The following is a 16,739-nucleotide window of genomic DNA, read 5'->3' as shown; positions in this document are numbered from 1 at the left end:
AAATAAGAAAGTTTTTCTAAAACTTTCAACTCGTTCTGCAATTCATTTAAAGTATTAGGTATCTCCTTTAGATACAATTTTTCGGAATACTGAGGTTTAAGTCTATCCATAAGAAAACTTACAAATGTACTTTCATTTATGTCATACTGCAAAATCTTAGCAGCTCGAGCTATACTTTCGAAATATTCTAAGGGAGTTTCATTGTCTCTGATTACCCATTAAATACTTATTACATAAATATTGCCTCCCAATAGAAGTTTCATAATTATTTAAGATCATTTGAACTACCACATCATTCCAAGGGATATTTTCAATTATACATTTCATCCATAATTTACACATTTAATTTGGGTAAAACTGCGAGCATAATCTTGTGAGAAGGAAACATTTTTCTGTCTTTAATACCCTGCAATACATACAGAAATCGATACAGGCTTTCAGCATTAATTTCCTTAACTATAGGTACAGTAGCTATTAATTGAGTCAAATTTTCTTCAGTCATTTCCATGTTTAACTTTCTCAAATCCGACCTATTATATAATACTCGTTCGTCTTCATCAGACGACGATGAACTTTCCAAAGGCTTTCTTGGGAGTTTATTCACCCACCGTGGTTTACAAGGTACCTTTACGTACGTTTCTAAATCTTCCCTCTCCCTTTGTCGTCCTTGGGCATTTTCTGGAATGTGTTGAAAGGATCCAACAAATTCATTTAACAACTGCGAAGCAGAATGTTCTCTACGCGTTGATGAAAGTGGAGGAAAAGGCGGAACAAAATTCCTCCCATCCACTGTTACTGTATATTAATTCCGAGAGGTAGCCATATTACCACACAATTTTATAAACATGTAATGCTTTTGCAGCAATCCCCAGGTGTGAGAGCTAGTGAAAAGGAACATGAAATGAGGGGAGAAACAATAGAGAAACCCAGGGATAGTCTAGAATTATGTTTAGTAGGAGAACCAGACTTTGGAAGACTAAAACCTGGAAGAACGTTTTATGTTAACGCTAAAATAATAGAACTGGAAGTTAAATGTTTGGTAGATTGTGGAAGCGTAGTGGAAGTCATGAGTTACTAATGCTGGAAGAAAATAAGAGAGAAGTTCCCTCAAGCTAAATTAGATACATGCGAGATAGACAGGATTAGATTAGTCATGGCAGCTGGCAAGGATGAATACAAGATACAGGGATCAATAAAAATCATGATGAATATTAAAGGTGAAAATTTCTCAGTAAATTTCCTAGTGGTGAAAGGATTAGGGTGTGAGATTATTTTAGGAGTGTCTTTCCTAGAAAAGTATGATGGGCACATTCATGTCAAAGAGAGAAGGCTAAATGTGGAATTGGAAGAGTCGTGTAGACTTGATATTCCTATGGAGACAATGTGTGACGAGTCTACAAAAGAAATGTGTGTTCGAAAACAAGGTCTTGTGGGTAATAAAAGGGACGTTATGCATAAAGAAAGTGAATACGACGAATATAAATATAGAGAAATAAAGGAAAAAGAAAATGAATATTGGCGTCCGTTAAAGAAATACAAGATAAAGTGAGCGAATGCATAGAAATCTCTGAAAACGAGAGAAGATAATTGAGAGATGTACTTGTCAAGCATTGGAACCTATTTAGCCAGCGACCTGGACTTACGGATGTGTATTCATATGAAAGAGAGGTCGACACAAATCAGCCCATAGTAATTAGGCAATATTCTATTCCATTTACCAAGAGGAAAGCTGTCGAACAAGAACTACACACATGGCTGGACTGGGAGATCATAGAAGATTCGAATAGTATTCACATAAGCCCCATGCACGGAGGCGTGAGACCTGTTTTGGATCTGAGAGAGCTAAATAAGCATGTATTACTATCACGAAATCAAGTAGGAAAAATTAATGAGTTGCTGCATTCATTTGCGGGAAGTAAGTACTTCACATCTTTTGATTTAACGCTAGGATACTTCCAGGTGGAGATTGAAGAAAGGTCTAGAAAATACACAGCATTTAGGTATGGGTCCAGGATGTTCCAATTTAGGAGACTACCTTACGGACTAAATTCATCGGTGTCGGCGTTTACAACGGCGCTAAACAGAATATTTGGTCTGGAAACAAAGCAATATACGTAGATGATATATCCATACATTCAAAAGACTGGATGAATCATATAAGCAAAATAGACTGGGTTTTGTGTAAATTGAAAGAAGCATGACTTACCGTTAAGTTAGAGAAGTGTTCGTTTGCAAAGAAAGAAATCAAGTTCCTAGGGCATATAGTATCTGGAGGGAACGTAAGACTTTGCAGCGATAAAAATGAGGCTATAAAATGTTTTCCAAAGCCTACAACCAGGAAGCAATTGCAAAGATTCCTAGGGATATGCAAATAGAGGAGCAAATTTATTATGAATTTCGCTTCAAAAGCCAAGCCTTTATACGATCTTTTGAGAAAGAATATGAAATGGAAATGGGCACAAGAGGAGGAAAAGGCTTTTAATGTACTAAAAGAAGACCTGACATCTAGTCCAGCTATAGGCCAGCCAGATTTTAAAAGACTTTTCATCTCTTCCAGAAAACCGAGGATGGAGATGTAATTCAATATGAGAGTCGTGCACTGAAGGCGTTCGAAAGGACGTATACCATTAGCGAACTGGAATCTTTGGCCATCATATTTGGTATTGAAAAGTTTGCAGTTTACTTGAAAGGAAGTAAATGTAAAATTTTTTGCTACCATAAGAGTATTATATGGTTAAACTCTGCAAGGCAATGGAATTCTCGCTTGACAAGATGGGCATTACTTCTCCAGGAATATAGTTTCGAAATAGTGGATATTAAAGGAAATCACAATAAAATTGCAGATGCCTTAAGTAGATCCCCTTTACATATAACGCAGGAACTAGAGGAAGTGATGAAGTTATCCATAAATGCCATCATGGATGAAGAACTCTGGAACATATCTAGACAGGAATGGGTGGAAAGCATGAAGAAAGACGAAGAATTAAGCGGCATCTTAAATGTCTTGAACGGAGACAGAAATGAAAGTGAAAAGAAAATGAGACGTGCCAAGATACAAGGAAAATATGTAATTAAGGAAGGAATGAATTTTAGAGTAAGCATAGAGAATTCCAATCAAGTGCAACTCTGCGTACCTGGCGCACTAATTGAAAAAGTACTCGCAGAAGTGCATGAGAAGTCTGGACATTTCGGGATTGATAAAACATTGAGATTCGCCCGGAGATTTTTCTTCTGGAAATGTATGAAGAGAGACGTGGTGAATTGTAAGAAACTGTATGCTATGTATAAAAACTAAACCTTCAAAAATAAAAATGGAAAGAGAAGAGTTACACGTAACTGGAAAAATCCTTTAGATATGATATCTATTGATTTGATTGGACCTCTCCCAAGATCACGAGGATTTACATATATTCTCACATGCGTCGACGTATGCAGTAAGTTTGTGATATGTTATAACCTCAAGAAGGCTACAGCAAAGGAGATAGTAAAATATTTAGAAGAAGGGTTTGTCAAACATTATGGAGTTCCATTAAAAATTCTCACTGATAATGGTACACAATTTGTATCCGAATACTTTAAAGATTATCTGAAGTTTACAGGGATCAAAATGATAAACGTTACTAGATATCATCCAAGTTCGAACCCGATAGAGAGATATAACGGGGAAATAGTAAGAATTCTAAGAATGCTATGTCACGACAATCATACGAAGTGGTCCACAGCAGTTAACAGAACCATAAGATTGATGAACAACTCTATATCTGAGGAAACAAAGAAGAGTGCGGCTGAATTGTTTCTGGGGTATATGGAAGAACCTAGCATCTTCAAAGAATTTGATTGGCCGAGGGAAGTAATATCAAAAGAAGAGGCTAAGGAAGTATTACTAGACATATACATTAAGAGAATGAAGAAAATGAACAAGAAAGCAGAGAATGGTATGAGAATAAAATTAAAAAAGGGAGACCTAGTATTTTGCAAAACACACCCAATGAGTAAAGCATCAGAGAAAGCAATCAAGAAATTGTTTTTCACATATGAAGGGCCATACGAGGTCATGAACTTGTTTCGGAACACAGCGGAAGTAAAGCATACAGAAACGAAGATAGAGAGAAGAGAGAACCTGGAGAATATCAGGAGGTACAACTGCACGGAGGAAGTAAAAAAGAGCTTAGTTAATAAATAATAGAAACAGTAAGAGAAGCCACAGAGAACGAGGGAAAAAAATATAAATTTACAAATGAATTTTCCAATATATAAGTTTTTCATCCTCAAGGAAGAGGATATTGTGTCACGTGACAGTTTCGATGACACAATGAAAAATACAAGGAATAAATGTTTCCCGAAAGCGACAATAGATGGCAGCACGCCATATAAAGAAGAGCAGAGTTCATTGTAGAAACTAGGAGCGGAGAAGAGTGATTATATATATATTATAGTAAATGCAAAATACATAAACGAAGAGTATAAAAATTATAGAAGGGGTGAATAAAATGTTGTATATAGCAAATTAAGATAATTAAGAATATGCTCGTATATGAAACAATTAGGAAAGTTAATAAGTGAACAAATGAATTAAGAAATGTATCTCCTTTCTAATCCTAGTGATCAAAATTTGATTTAATACCTCTGACGAGGAGAACATCGTCAGCTTTTGTATTTTTCCGTCCCTCGGTGGCGCTGTGTTCAATTAGACGCCCCGAAGCACTTACGGTTGCGCTTCTTATTAGACGCACTGGGCCATAGGCAGCGCTTGCTGTTAGCGATCCTGGGCTATTCCCCTTTTGGTAGTTACATAGTTGGCGCTATTGTCAGTTTAGTTGCCCCTAATCTTTCTATAAGTATAGCTTGTGTCGTTTGTATAAGCTAAAGAAGAGGGGAAACGAGCGCATACATGTAATAAATGAGATTACGCTTTAAAGGCAAGGACAATAAATTAGAGGAAAGAAAAAAAGAATAAGCCTTTTCCCTAATCAAAGATAGAAAGGAAGAAGAAGCCTTTACCGAAATAGAAGGAAGAAAAGAAGAAGAAGCATTTTCACTAATCAACAATAGAAAAAGAAGAAGCCTTTTCCCAAATCAAAGATAAGAAGGAAGAAGAAGCCGTTTCCCAAAATAGAAGGAAGAAAAGAAGACGATTTCCTTTCAATTATACAGAATAATATAACCGACGTAAATTTGGAATTAGCATATTATATATATATATATATATATATATATATATATATATATATATCAATGTATATACAAGCTTCGTTATATATTTTCTCTGTATTGTGTACAGTTTTCAGAATATAGATCCGCATTTAACTATATCCTCTTGGCTATAAAACGCTTTCTTATTTGGAATTCTCGAATAAAGAACCTATCCCCTGAGATTAAGATATATCTGTAGCGTGGTATAAGTTTATTTTAAGAAGTGCACTAGAGGGACGTTGCAGTGGGGGGGGGGGTGATGTGAACAGCACCACACCACTGTTCCCCTTTTCCCCAGAGTTTCCACAGGTACCCACTTCATACGACGCTAGGTGGGCACCGGAGCTGCTTGAACACTCCCCCGCCGGAGATCGATCGCGGTCCTCTCGCATGCTAGTCAGACGTCAATTACCGCGACTCTCTCACTCTCTCTCTCATAATATGTGTGTGTGTGTGTGTGTGTGTGTGTGTTTATTTATATAATGACAATATACGCGTATATGCATATATTTTAACGTGACTAGAGAAACAGCTTGAGTTCTGAATTTTAATTTAATCAATCCAATCTATATTTCTACGTACATTTGTAGACATATTATTATATCCTTATCCTTTATATTGATTGATTGATGTAATTTATTTTACTTCGTATTTCTGCCTCCTTTGGCCAATCAGGATATTAAGGATGAATGGTGATAAGATGGAATGATGAAAGGGCAATCACAAACACACATGGACAGCATGATAACATAATACCCACTGACGATTATACTTGGTAAGAGTCCAGACACCACCAGAGTCTCGTTAATCTCAAAATGCAGTCCAGGGTGTACTAGGTAGAAGTGAGGTTGATATTTGGGTCTATTGAGAGAAAGTCATCCCTTAAACACCTTCTCCCCCTTTCATTTTATATAACATAAAACGTTTCGCGGAAATGTGATTGGTAGTGTGTCTTTCAATACCTATAGAACATTTCCGCATACAGAATTGGAATTTTACTGAATAAGTCGAATTGTATACATTTGGAAGCAGATAAATTTTAGATAAGCATATAATGGTTAAATGAATGTAACGTTTCTGCGAAACATAGGCTACCACTTCGAGAGCCTGGATGAGAGTTCCGCATTCAGTTATCCTCCATCCACAGAACACACTCCACTGCTGCTTTTGGTTCTTGGCACGACCACCAGAGTCCGCTCGTGCTTGGAAGGAAGAGAAGAGCGTGCGGATAAAAGTGTAAGTCGTTGTGTATGGGCCGAAGAGCTCGCGTATCGTACTTACGCTCGTACATACGCAGCGTAAATACGTTGCAGATTTGCACGGTTGTGTATGCGTACCGTACGCTAAATGTACGGCTTGTCAAAATTTGCACTTGCTGTTTTATCCCTAATATTTTCCTAAGAAATTCTTAAACAAGCCTACGGACCTGGAGACAAAAATACGGTTCGTTTGCCATGTGCGTACGGTATTATCGTTTTCAAAAGTTTGCAACGCTTACAGAGCAAAGCAGGAAAAGCGGGTAACTCCAGTTGTCCATTACGCAATCCCGTTTCTCTCACTGTTCATTGGTGGAGCCGCCTCGCGTCGCTTCTTGCGCAGAAACTTGTCCTTGATCATTCTTTCTTAGTAGCCCTTAAATTAAACCTTTTATGCAGGGAGGTTATTTCAGTCGTTTACCGCGAGAGTGTCGGTCGCTCAGCGGCCCCTTCATGCAACAGGTCCCGGCAAATTGCGTTACACAAAGTCCGTAACAGAAACAGCTTGTTTTGTAGTGTTTCCACTTTTCACAATTACAGTTACAATTACAATTGAAATAACACGTACCTTGTCGCAAGGATGCTGGAAAAGGTGTCCTCCCAAATACAAATATTTCTGGCACCTTATTTCTGACATCTAATCTTAGATTAGACATCGCTACTTTATCCTCAGTTGACAGAAAGGGAAGACAGCATCCCGGCGCATAAAGCAAACCGAAAGCGTCAAATGATATTTAAAAGTAGTAATAATGATGATCACTAACCTCCTGTGTTATAAGAGATGTTGAAAATGACATCCTTCAACAGCAATACAACATGTTTCTTAGGTTCAAGAGATCCTGTCTCTGGTAATTGCCTGAGCACTTTTCTGCAAGAGTTCGTTTTCACGTAATTATCGCACATAAAAACACTTTGTTCAAGACTATATTTGTTTAGCGGAATAACTAATGAATGAATAACAATTAACACACAATAAAGCAGTAGCACTGAATAGCACACAAACTCAATAACAGTATAAACAACACGCGTACTGATAAACTCAAACAGAAGTGAACATGAACGCAGACTCACTACGTCTGGTAGCCGACAGCGTTGTTAACCATTTTCCAGCAATGTCCCTACAGACGTAGTCAAAATCTCCCTACAAATGACCAAATGTCCCTACGCCAAGTAAAGCGACTAAAGAAAACAACACCTCATGAGCATGCAAAACAGAAGAAAAAATATACACATTTACTTACCAAATCTTTCTGCTCGGTGGTTCCACAATTAATGAAGGAGCGAATTTACAATACAGGACCCTTCCCCGATTTTTGTAATATTTCGCATACTCACTATTTGAGGCCTCTTAATCACGAATTTGAAGTTACAATTTGGGGGTCAAGTGTAGAAATTGCAAAATAAGTGAAATTGAATGGTCCGCGATCGGCACGATTGCTCATTATTTACGGAAGATTTTGTGTTCCTAATACTTAAAAAACGAAATATACATTCCTGATATTACTACGACCCCAAATTTTAACTATGTTTGTCTATCCTAACCTAACCTAACCTTACCGTGAATGGTTCGTGGGGCTATCCGTCAATGGTTTGTGGGGCTACTCGTGCATGGTTTTTCGACCCCAAATTTTAGTTATGTTTGCCTTGCCTAACCTAACTTAACCTAACCTTACCAAGAATGGTCAGTGGGGCTATCTGTGAATGGATTTGTCTAATTATGATTACGAACCGATAAAAAAATCTTATTTTCGTAGCACTTTAACGGCAAACGTATCCTGTAATTTTACGATCGATGTACTGTTGCCAATCATACATGTAATCAAATTAGTCCATATTGCACATGTTCTTCTTCATCGTGATTGTCACTGTCACATGTAAGCACCTTCTTTGGGCAATATACCGAAATCCATAAGTTTATTAATTAGCCCACGGCCATCCTCCTGCACACTCCACCTAAAAATCTGTACAACATGAACAACTTTTTTACTGTTCTCTTCCGCCATTCTTACACAATCCATGCTCTCCAAGTATGAAATCAACAGTGTGGCAACGCTGTAGACAGCGTAACTAATTGCGAACGTCAATTGTTCATATCAACAAATATGGCTATCATACTTGTATACGGAGAATCATTGCGAGAGTTGAAAAGCTTATTTTACAACTTCTACACGTTAATGAATAATTTCTTCACCTTACCCCAACATGTTAACTTGAGATAAATCATCACGACTAATTATTTCGTGAGTATAAGACGTAACATAGAAATTACAGAATGGTAGGATATTGTAAATTCTTGCCTTAATGAATAATAGGGGTGTGCGGGACAAAAATTTTTGGGTCGGGACGGGACATTTTTTAAATCCCGACATTAAGGACGGGAAAAATTTGCAATTTCCCGACCAAGTCGGGAAATTTTCGGACGGGAAATGTTCGAAATTTCCCGAAGCTCTGGAAATCTCGAATTCGACACGTCATTTTCACTTTAAGTGATTGTTTTTGCATTTTTAGAATAAGAACTTACAATTTCCGATAAGTTCCAGAAACTTACAATGCAGAAAACGTCGAGAATTAACGACTTTTTAATGTGACCATTCGGTAGTTCCTGACTGCTCGGGATCCCGAAAAGTCTGGAAGTCATTTCCCGAAGTCGGGATCGGGACGGGAATTTTTTTTTTCCCTATCCCGTTCCGGACTTTTCGGGATCCCTCACACCCCTAATGAATAACGTTGAGTCATTTACTGTTGTTTATGTTATTTGAAGTCATACATGCTGCTGCTGTGAAGAGATAGGTGTTGGTTGGTGATGCTGTATTTCCTGCAGTCTTGAACAATTCTGGTCCCATTTTTTTTCTCTTTTTTGTATTTGTATCACTTAACATTAAAAATATTATTTCCGTTTCCGCGTGGCAATGTTAGCACTATTTTCGCGAGAAAAAAGAACTTGCCTTGAAAGTTCTTGGTAAACGATAACATGTTCCAAAATTCTGATGGAGATTTGTTAGTTAGTTCTTTTTTCTCCTCCTCGCTAAAGTAACCAGATAAACTAATCCATTCATTCCAAACCGAGCACGAAGAAAGTGCAACTGACTGGCGGGTAAGCTTTGCACCTTTGCACAATAAAAGTCCCTACGTTTTCCCTCATTTGGCAAATCTGTCCCTACGCGGGCGAAATTTAGTGAAAAGTCCCTATGCGTAGGGACATGTCCCTACGGTTGGCATCACTGCCGACAGGTGTCGCATTCGTGCAGTATGAAGTGCCCTCTCGCGGCTGACAACTCCCCCGATAAGCTGCCGGCGCTCTCGCGACAACTGAGGATAAAGTAGTGATGTCTAATCTAAGATTAGATGTCAGAAATAAGGTGCCAGAAATATTTGTATTTGGGAGGACACCTTTTCCAGCATCCTTTCGACAAGGTACGTGCTTATTTCAATTGTAATTGTAACTGTAATTGTGAAAAGTGGAAACATTACAAAACAAGCTGTTTCTTTTACGGACTTCGTGTAACGCAATTTGCCGGGACCTGTTACGTGAAGGGCCGCTGAGCGACCGACACTCTCGCGGTAAACGACTGAAATAACCTCACTGTAGTATATTTATACACGAAACATGCTATTTATCTCACTCCAAGACTGCCTTCAAAATACATCTGTGAGTGTAAAAGAAAAGTAATTTACTCTGTAGACAATATGAGATATGAGAATCGTTGCTTTTTCATTGGAAGCTGGTGAGCCTACTGTGAGTCGAAAGGGACACTTGGGAGGGCCAACGTTTTCCCCTCTTGGATATCAATTTTCGAAGACTTGAGAACTACTAAGGCTTCTGTTAAAAGACAAAGAGTACAAAGGCTTGTTACTTTCTCACAATATTTCCCCTTCCCTCATTTGTGTCTTCATGTGCGCTCTACAAGAAGCACTTGCCCGCTGAACTGAGAGCGGAAGAAAATGTTGCTCTATGACGGCCTATATATTGCTGTAAGCACGGACTTTCAACATAATCAAGCATACAATGGAGTTTGATTTAAGAATAGTTTATTTATTGAGTAATTTTTTTACATATTTGTTTTCATTTTACATAGATGGCAGCCTTGTTAGATACAGTTTCGAGCAACCTGCTCAATCAAAGATCCTTGTACAGAAAAATGACTAGTTTGTTTTGGTATTCTTTCATTCTTCCCCCAAGTATTTTGCAGTCATAATAATTCTTCATGTTTTCCTGAGAGTTCTGCACAACAGGGCTAAATAAGCTGCAATGCGGAATCCGAAGATAAGGGCCACAAGGCAGAGTAAGTCCATGTTGAAATGGTTCTGGAAGGAAATAAAATAGTTTAATATTCTAAACACTTTCTCTTTTCAGTGCACGCCCTTTTAAAGTCTATTACCATTTCTAAATTATTCACTTCTTGTGTTAATAAATGCTACATACATCAGATTAAGACCAATATTTATTACATGCGATGTCGGCATAACAGTCATACTCTGCTTAGTACCAACAGTTTGCCGGGTTGAGGATTGTCTGAGTTTTAACGGAACATAGTTTATATAGTAGTCTGCGTAAACAATGCACAATACACTACAAATTCATTTATAACACTGTTTAGAAAGAAAATAGTCATTTTTCAATCATGTTTGTTTATCAGATAAAAACAAATTCTCTATGCAAAACACAATTCTAGAATTCTCTTCCTATCATCGACTGGTGGGAAAAGTTAAAATATTGACCATAATTTCACAGCAATCTTGTTAAAAATTTGAAGCCTTTAATTAAACCTGATACTGCATATGCATAATGATTAATACGCCGAATTGAACATAAGAAGTTCTATTCTTAGAAGTCACACAATAAGATTGAACAAAAAAATTAAGTCGCTTCACAGACTATCTCACACTATGAAAAATTAACGTGAACATATTTGAGTATGACAATGTTTGGATACAAAACATTTTAACACTTCCGCTTACTCAAATATGCATACATACATATGACCATAATTATTTTAAACCTAACTGTGATACATGATTGTCATGCACATTTTAGATACAGGTTTTGTTAATAAATCTGCAATCATATCATTCGTTGGTTGATATCCCAAATTAAAATCTCCTTGTTGAACAGCATCCCTAATATAATGATGTCGTATTTTCAACAATTTTATGAGCACTTAAATTATCATTAAAAATTGTAATTGGCACCTTAATATCAATTATCTCTAATAACAATTTTTTCATTAATTGTGCCTCTTTAGCGGCATCACCCAAACTATAATACTCTGCCTCGGTACTTGAGTAAGCAACGGTTCGTTGTTTCCTCGATTCCTAATTTACAATTGAACCTCCAAATTTTACAATTGCACCACTGTATGATTTACGATCTACCAAATCATTAGCCCAGTCAGCATCTGTGTACACTCTTACTTCATTTCCACCTTTTTGAAACTTAAGTTTATAATCTAGTGTACCTGCAAAATATCTCAAAACTCTTTTTGCTGCAACCCAATGTCTTACATCATAACAATTATTGAATTGACTGAGTTTACTACAAGCAATAGCATTATCTGGTCGCGCACAAACTGCTAGATACATGAGACTACTTACCAATTGCTGACAGGAAAATTTGGTTTCACATTTCTCAGCTTTTTCTAATTTTACATTTAGCTCCATGGGAATTGAAACTGTATTGCAATTATTCATACCAAAACGTGTAACTGTTTAATATTCTGAGATAAAATCAGAGTATTCAGTTTCTTATTCCTGTTAACCTCCATTCCTAAACAATGTCTTACTCGTCCCAAACGTTTGACATCAACGTTTTATTTCAGTACATTGATCAACATTTGTTTTTCATATGCATCTTCACTAAAAACTAAAATATCATCAACATATAATGCTACAATCATATTTTTACCGTTTATACATCTTGTATACACACAAGGTTCACATTTTGATTGATTGTATTTAATTTTGATTAACACATCATGTATTTTTTTATTCCAAGCTCGACCTACTTGTTTTAGACCATACAAACTCTTTTTGAGTAGTCATACTTTATTATCAACCTGATAACCTTGGAACGCAGTACTTGCATCTATATGCTCTATGTCCATATTGTATTCTACACCAACGGCAAACAAAAGTCTGAGAGTAGAGTGTCTTACAACAGGTGCAAACGTCTCTTCATAATCGATACAATATCGTTGCGTAATCTAGCTTTGTATCTATCTACGTCTCTATTTACATCTGTTTTTACTTCATATACCCATTTACATTTAACTACACCCTGGTCCTTTGGACGATCTACTAATTCCCAAACTTCATTTTTTAAGAGTGATTTATATTCATCATCCATCGCTCTCTTCCATTTGGAATTTTCTTTGCATGTTGTGACACCTTCAAAACTTACAGGTTCTTCTAAACTCGTAAAAGATGTGTCGGACAAATCATGATCCCCTGTCCAAATGGGTAATTGCTTATTTCTAACAGGTCTACCATTTTCTTGCTCTACATTTTGAAATAAATTACGATCTACATTTGAACATTCAGCCGTTTCTGAATTTGTTACTTCTGATAATTCACTGACATTACTATCTACAACATTTTGACTGTCATTGTTTTTAACTTGTGATCCATTAAATGATATCTGTACAGTCAGAGGTAAAATTACATCGCGAGACATGTCAGTGTTGACATCTGTCCCATCGACACATGATCCTGCAACATTTTTCAGGAATATAACACTTCTTGCTTTAATAACCTTACCAGGATTTCAAGTATCAGCTAATCTATAACCTTTTGTAAAGTCACAGTAACCTACCATAATGTATGGTTTCGACTTACTATCCATCTTCTTTCGTTGATGGTCTGGTGTCAAAACATATGCTGTACAACCAAATACACGAAGATGACTTAGATTATGTCCTTGCTTCAGCCCAATATCTCTTATTGAGATTAGCATCTTGAAGCATTGTTCTAGCTCTTTCTACAATTGTTCTGTTTAGTTTCTCAGCAACCCCATTTTGTTGCGGAGTATATGCAACACTTGTCTCATGGATTATACCATGTTCAATAAGATGTGCAGAAAATTTCTTGTTACAGTATTCTGTACCATTATCTGATCTAACTTTCTTGATTTTAAAATTACACTGATTTTCTACAAAATCTTTGAATTCTACAAATTTTTCAAATACTTCATGCTTAAATTTAAGAAAATATACAACACTCCTCAGAGTATAATCATCAGTAAAAGTAATAAAATTTCGTGCACCACCCCAACTTGATTCGGACATTGGTCCACAAACATCAGAATGTAATAACTCTAGTTTTTGCTTAGCTCTTTTTGCCATTTCTTTTGGAAAAGATGCAGTGTCCTGCTTCCCCTCAATGCAAGGAATACATGGTTTTGGGGTGTCATCCTGAAAACATATTCCATCAGCTAAATTATCTCTCAATGATATCATTCCTCTTAGACTCAAATGACCTAAACGTTTATGCCATACACGTTGTGAAGCATTAACTGACAACATAGCTACTCTCTCTTTACAATTTTCAAGAGAATTTACAGTAGTGTTGTTTAAATTCATCATGGACAAATTTTCAACCTGGTCTAGCTTTTAAATACCACCTACCTTTGTTGCTGTAAATTTTGGAGTAGCCTTAATCTAAATATCAGTAATATCGTAACCACGACACCTTTTGTTATCATAAAACCTAAATAACCTTTTCAGTAACTTTGTTAACAGACAAAAAATTAGCTGTACTATCTGGAACATACATCACTTCAGATATTAACTTCTGCACATTATTTTTGAGATTTACTTTCACATCACCAATTCCATTACTTATCAACTTTTGATTATTTGCAATGGTAATTTCAGATGTTTTAGAATTTGAATAATTAACAAACCAATCTTTACGTTTACTCATATGTGAATTACACCCTGAATCTAGTCACCAGTCATCATCATTAAACATTTTACTGTCATAAGCACTGTGGGTAGTCAACAACAATGAACTGTTGTGTTGCGAAGAACTTGATCCTTGCTTCGTAACTGTAGGTTTCTCCATCAGCTTCTTAGACTTCTGTAGTTAAGGACATCTTGGCTTTATGTGGCCTTCCTTCTTGCAATGATGGCAAATAGGCACAAATGGACCCTTCTTATGTGAAGCTAAATGTGCAGAATCCTTGGAAACACTTTCATTTCGTCGAAAATCACCTTGCATGAGTCGTGACTTCACAAACTGGCTTGTAAGTTTCGTCTGAGTTCCTTAAATACCCATTACCAAAGGATTAAACTCCTCAGGCAATAAAATCAACATAAATTCGGTGATTTCTTCTTCTTCGATACTGCATCCCACGTCCGCTAACTCTTGTTGCAATGAGATGATTTCACCCAGGTACAAGTCTATTGAAGGAAAATCTTCATAACGCACTCTGGCCAGTCTTCTTTTAATTGCTAAGGGTCTACTTATACCCTGGTTTTCGTAAGCTGCCTTCAGATTATCCCATGCTGCCTTTGCACTTTGCGCATTTCTAACATGTGGGTAGCAAGGAGAATGTACGCACAAACAAATCTTGGCATACGCTTTCTGGTCTCGAACTGAATCCACTGGAGTAGTAGCTTCGATGCAGTCCCATAAATCACAGTCGATCAGAGTTAATTTAATTAAGAACTTCCACGTGGTGTAGTTCTTAACACCTTCCAGTTTTTCGATGTTCGGCTGTTCACCACTATTAATCACGATTGGAGTCGTCATTTTTCTTGCAGTGTATGTAGCATCAAATTTGTTTCAATTTCCTTGTCACCGTACTTTACGTGACAAGAAAAAATTACATAGCAAAAATTTCGATTCAAAACTTCACAAGCACTACATGCATTATCATATCATGTGATCAGTCATGACTACATCACAAAATTTACGATAACATTTTCCACTGTGATGAAACAACTCCAAAGTACATTGCAGCACAGTTTTTGAACACTTGGGCTGGGCCCATAACCTGTTAAAAATTTGAAGCCATTTATCAAACCTGATACTGCATATGCATAATGATTAATACGCCGAACTGAACATAAGAAGTTTCATTTCTCTTCTTGAAGCCACACAATAAGATTGAACAAAAAAATTAAGTCGCTTCACAGACTATCTCACACTATGAAAAATTAACGTGAACATATTTGAGTATGACAATGTTTGGAAACAAAACATTTTAACAAATCTTGAGACAAAAGTATACATTTTTCAATCGAACACGAGAATATTTCATATATTCTGTTTGACACTCAGTAGAAAATGGTTTGTAATTACAATGAAGAGTGCAAGGCGCTTCTCACACTATCAATCGAAATGCGGGATAATTCTATTTCTACAACGTCCATTGTTAAATCATTTTAAACACCACAACTTCACATACTCAATTTTGTAATTTGTTGATATGCGAATAGGATATTAAAAAGGAAGTAGATACTATTATCGTTCATCTTCTCAGTGAGCGAGTGCGTAAAGTGGTGAACTTTCCATCTCGCCACCGAAGTTAGTTCCCTGCTTCGAGTTCCGGCCTCGTTATGGATATTTGATATTGTTCATTCATCAATTTCATCTATCATCGTTGATTCTCATCGTCGCGATGAGTGAAAAAGCAAAAAAGCGACACTAAATAACAATACAAAGTATGTTGTTTCTAACGAGTATATTTAGCCAGTAATTCTACTTGGCCTCTTTCCGGAATCTATCCAAGAATGATTTTCAGGCGGGATATGTATATAACCTGAAACCACATTACAAACGAAGTAATTGACAACAAGAAAATTAATATTCACCTACTTAGTAACTTGCAAACAGCAAACCCATTCCGCAAGCATCAATATTATATTTCTCTTTTTATTTTACTCTGTAGTTTTCCTACAAGAATAGTCTTCTTAGTGCAAACGAAACTTACCTCATTAAAGTTTAGAGTCTCCATGATGACTTGTCCATTTCTTGGGCAAGTCATGTTGGTTCTGTGGCATTCAATATGGTCTATGTCCGACCACTGGTTGATAATTAGAGCCTCAAACCCGTAATTGAACCAGGACAGGTAACTTAACCATTTGAAGTACAATGGAATAGAACTGGAGAAAATAAAATATTTATTATTGATATTAGTTGCACATAAACATTTCTGTAAAACGACATTGAAAATCAATGTAGAATATATATAAATTAAAAAATATACGCATTGAGTTTAAAGACTTAGAGTGGCTGAAGCAAATTGAAGAAGTTTTGGCTATTTGCGCATGCAGCTGCAAGTTGACAGCT

The 16,739-nt window shown here is 36.6% G+C and overlaps 1 protein-coding gene across 2 annotated transcripts in view; it reads right to left on the bottom strand.

Moving 5' to 3' along the window:
• Positions 1 to 10,473: 10,473 nt before the first annotated feature.
• The window catches only part of LOC145986517 (protein white-like), a 123,029-nt gene continuing 116,763 nt past the window's right edge, over positions 10,474 to 16,739 (bottom strand). For both annotated transcript variants that reach the window (XM_083120625.1, XM_083120626.1), the window contains 2 exons: positions 16,381 to 16,552; positions 10,474 to 10,754 (listed from right to left, as the gene is read on the bottom strand). In XM_083120625.1, the coding sequence (XP_082976751.1) occupies positions 10,653 to 10,754; positions 16,381 to 16,552 (274 nt within the window). In that variant the 3' untranslated portion in view covers positions 10,474 to 10,652. The remainder of the gene's footprint in view (positions 10,755 to 16,380; positions 16,553 to 16,739) is intronic.

Source organism: Lepisma saccharinum, chromosome 4 (assembly GCF_977018435.1).
Source record: "Lepisma saccharinum chromosome 4, izLepSacc3.1, whole genome shotgun sequence".
In the NCBI taxonomy this organism is placed as follows: Eukaryota; Metazoa; Arthropoda; class Insecta; order Zygentoma; family Lepismatidae; genus Lepisma; species Lepisma saccharinum.
Note: the sequence above shows the minus strand (reverse complement) of the source record. Positions and strands in the feature narration are given on the sequence as shown.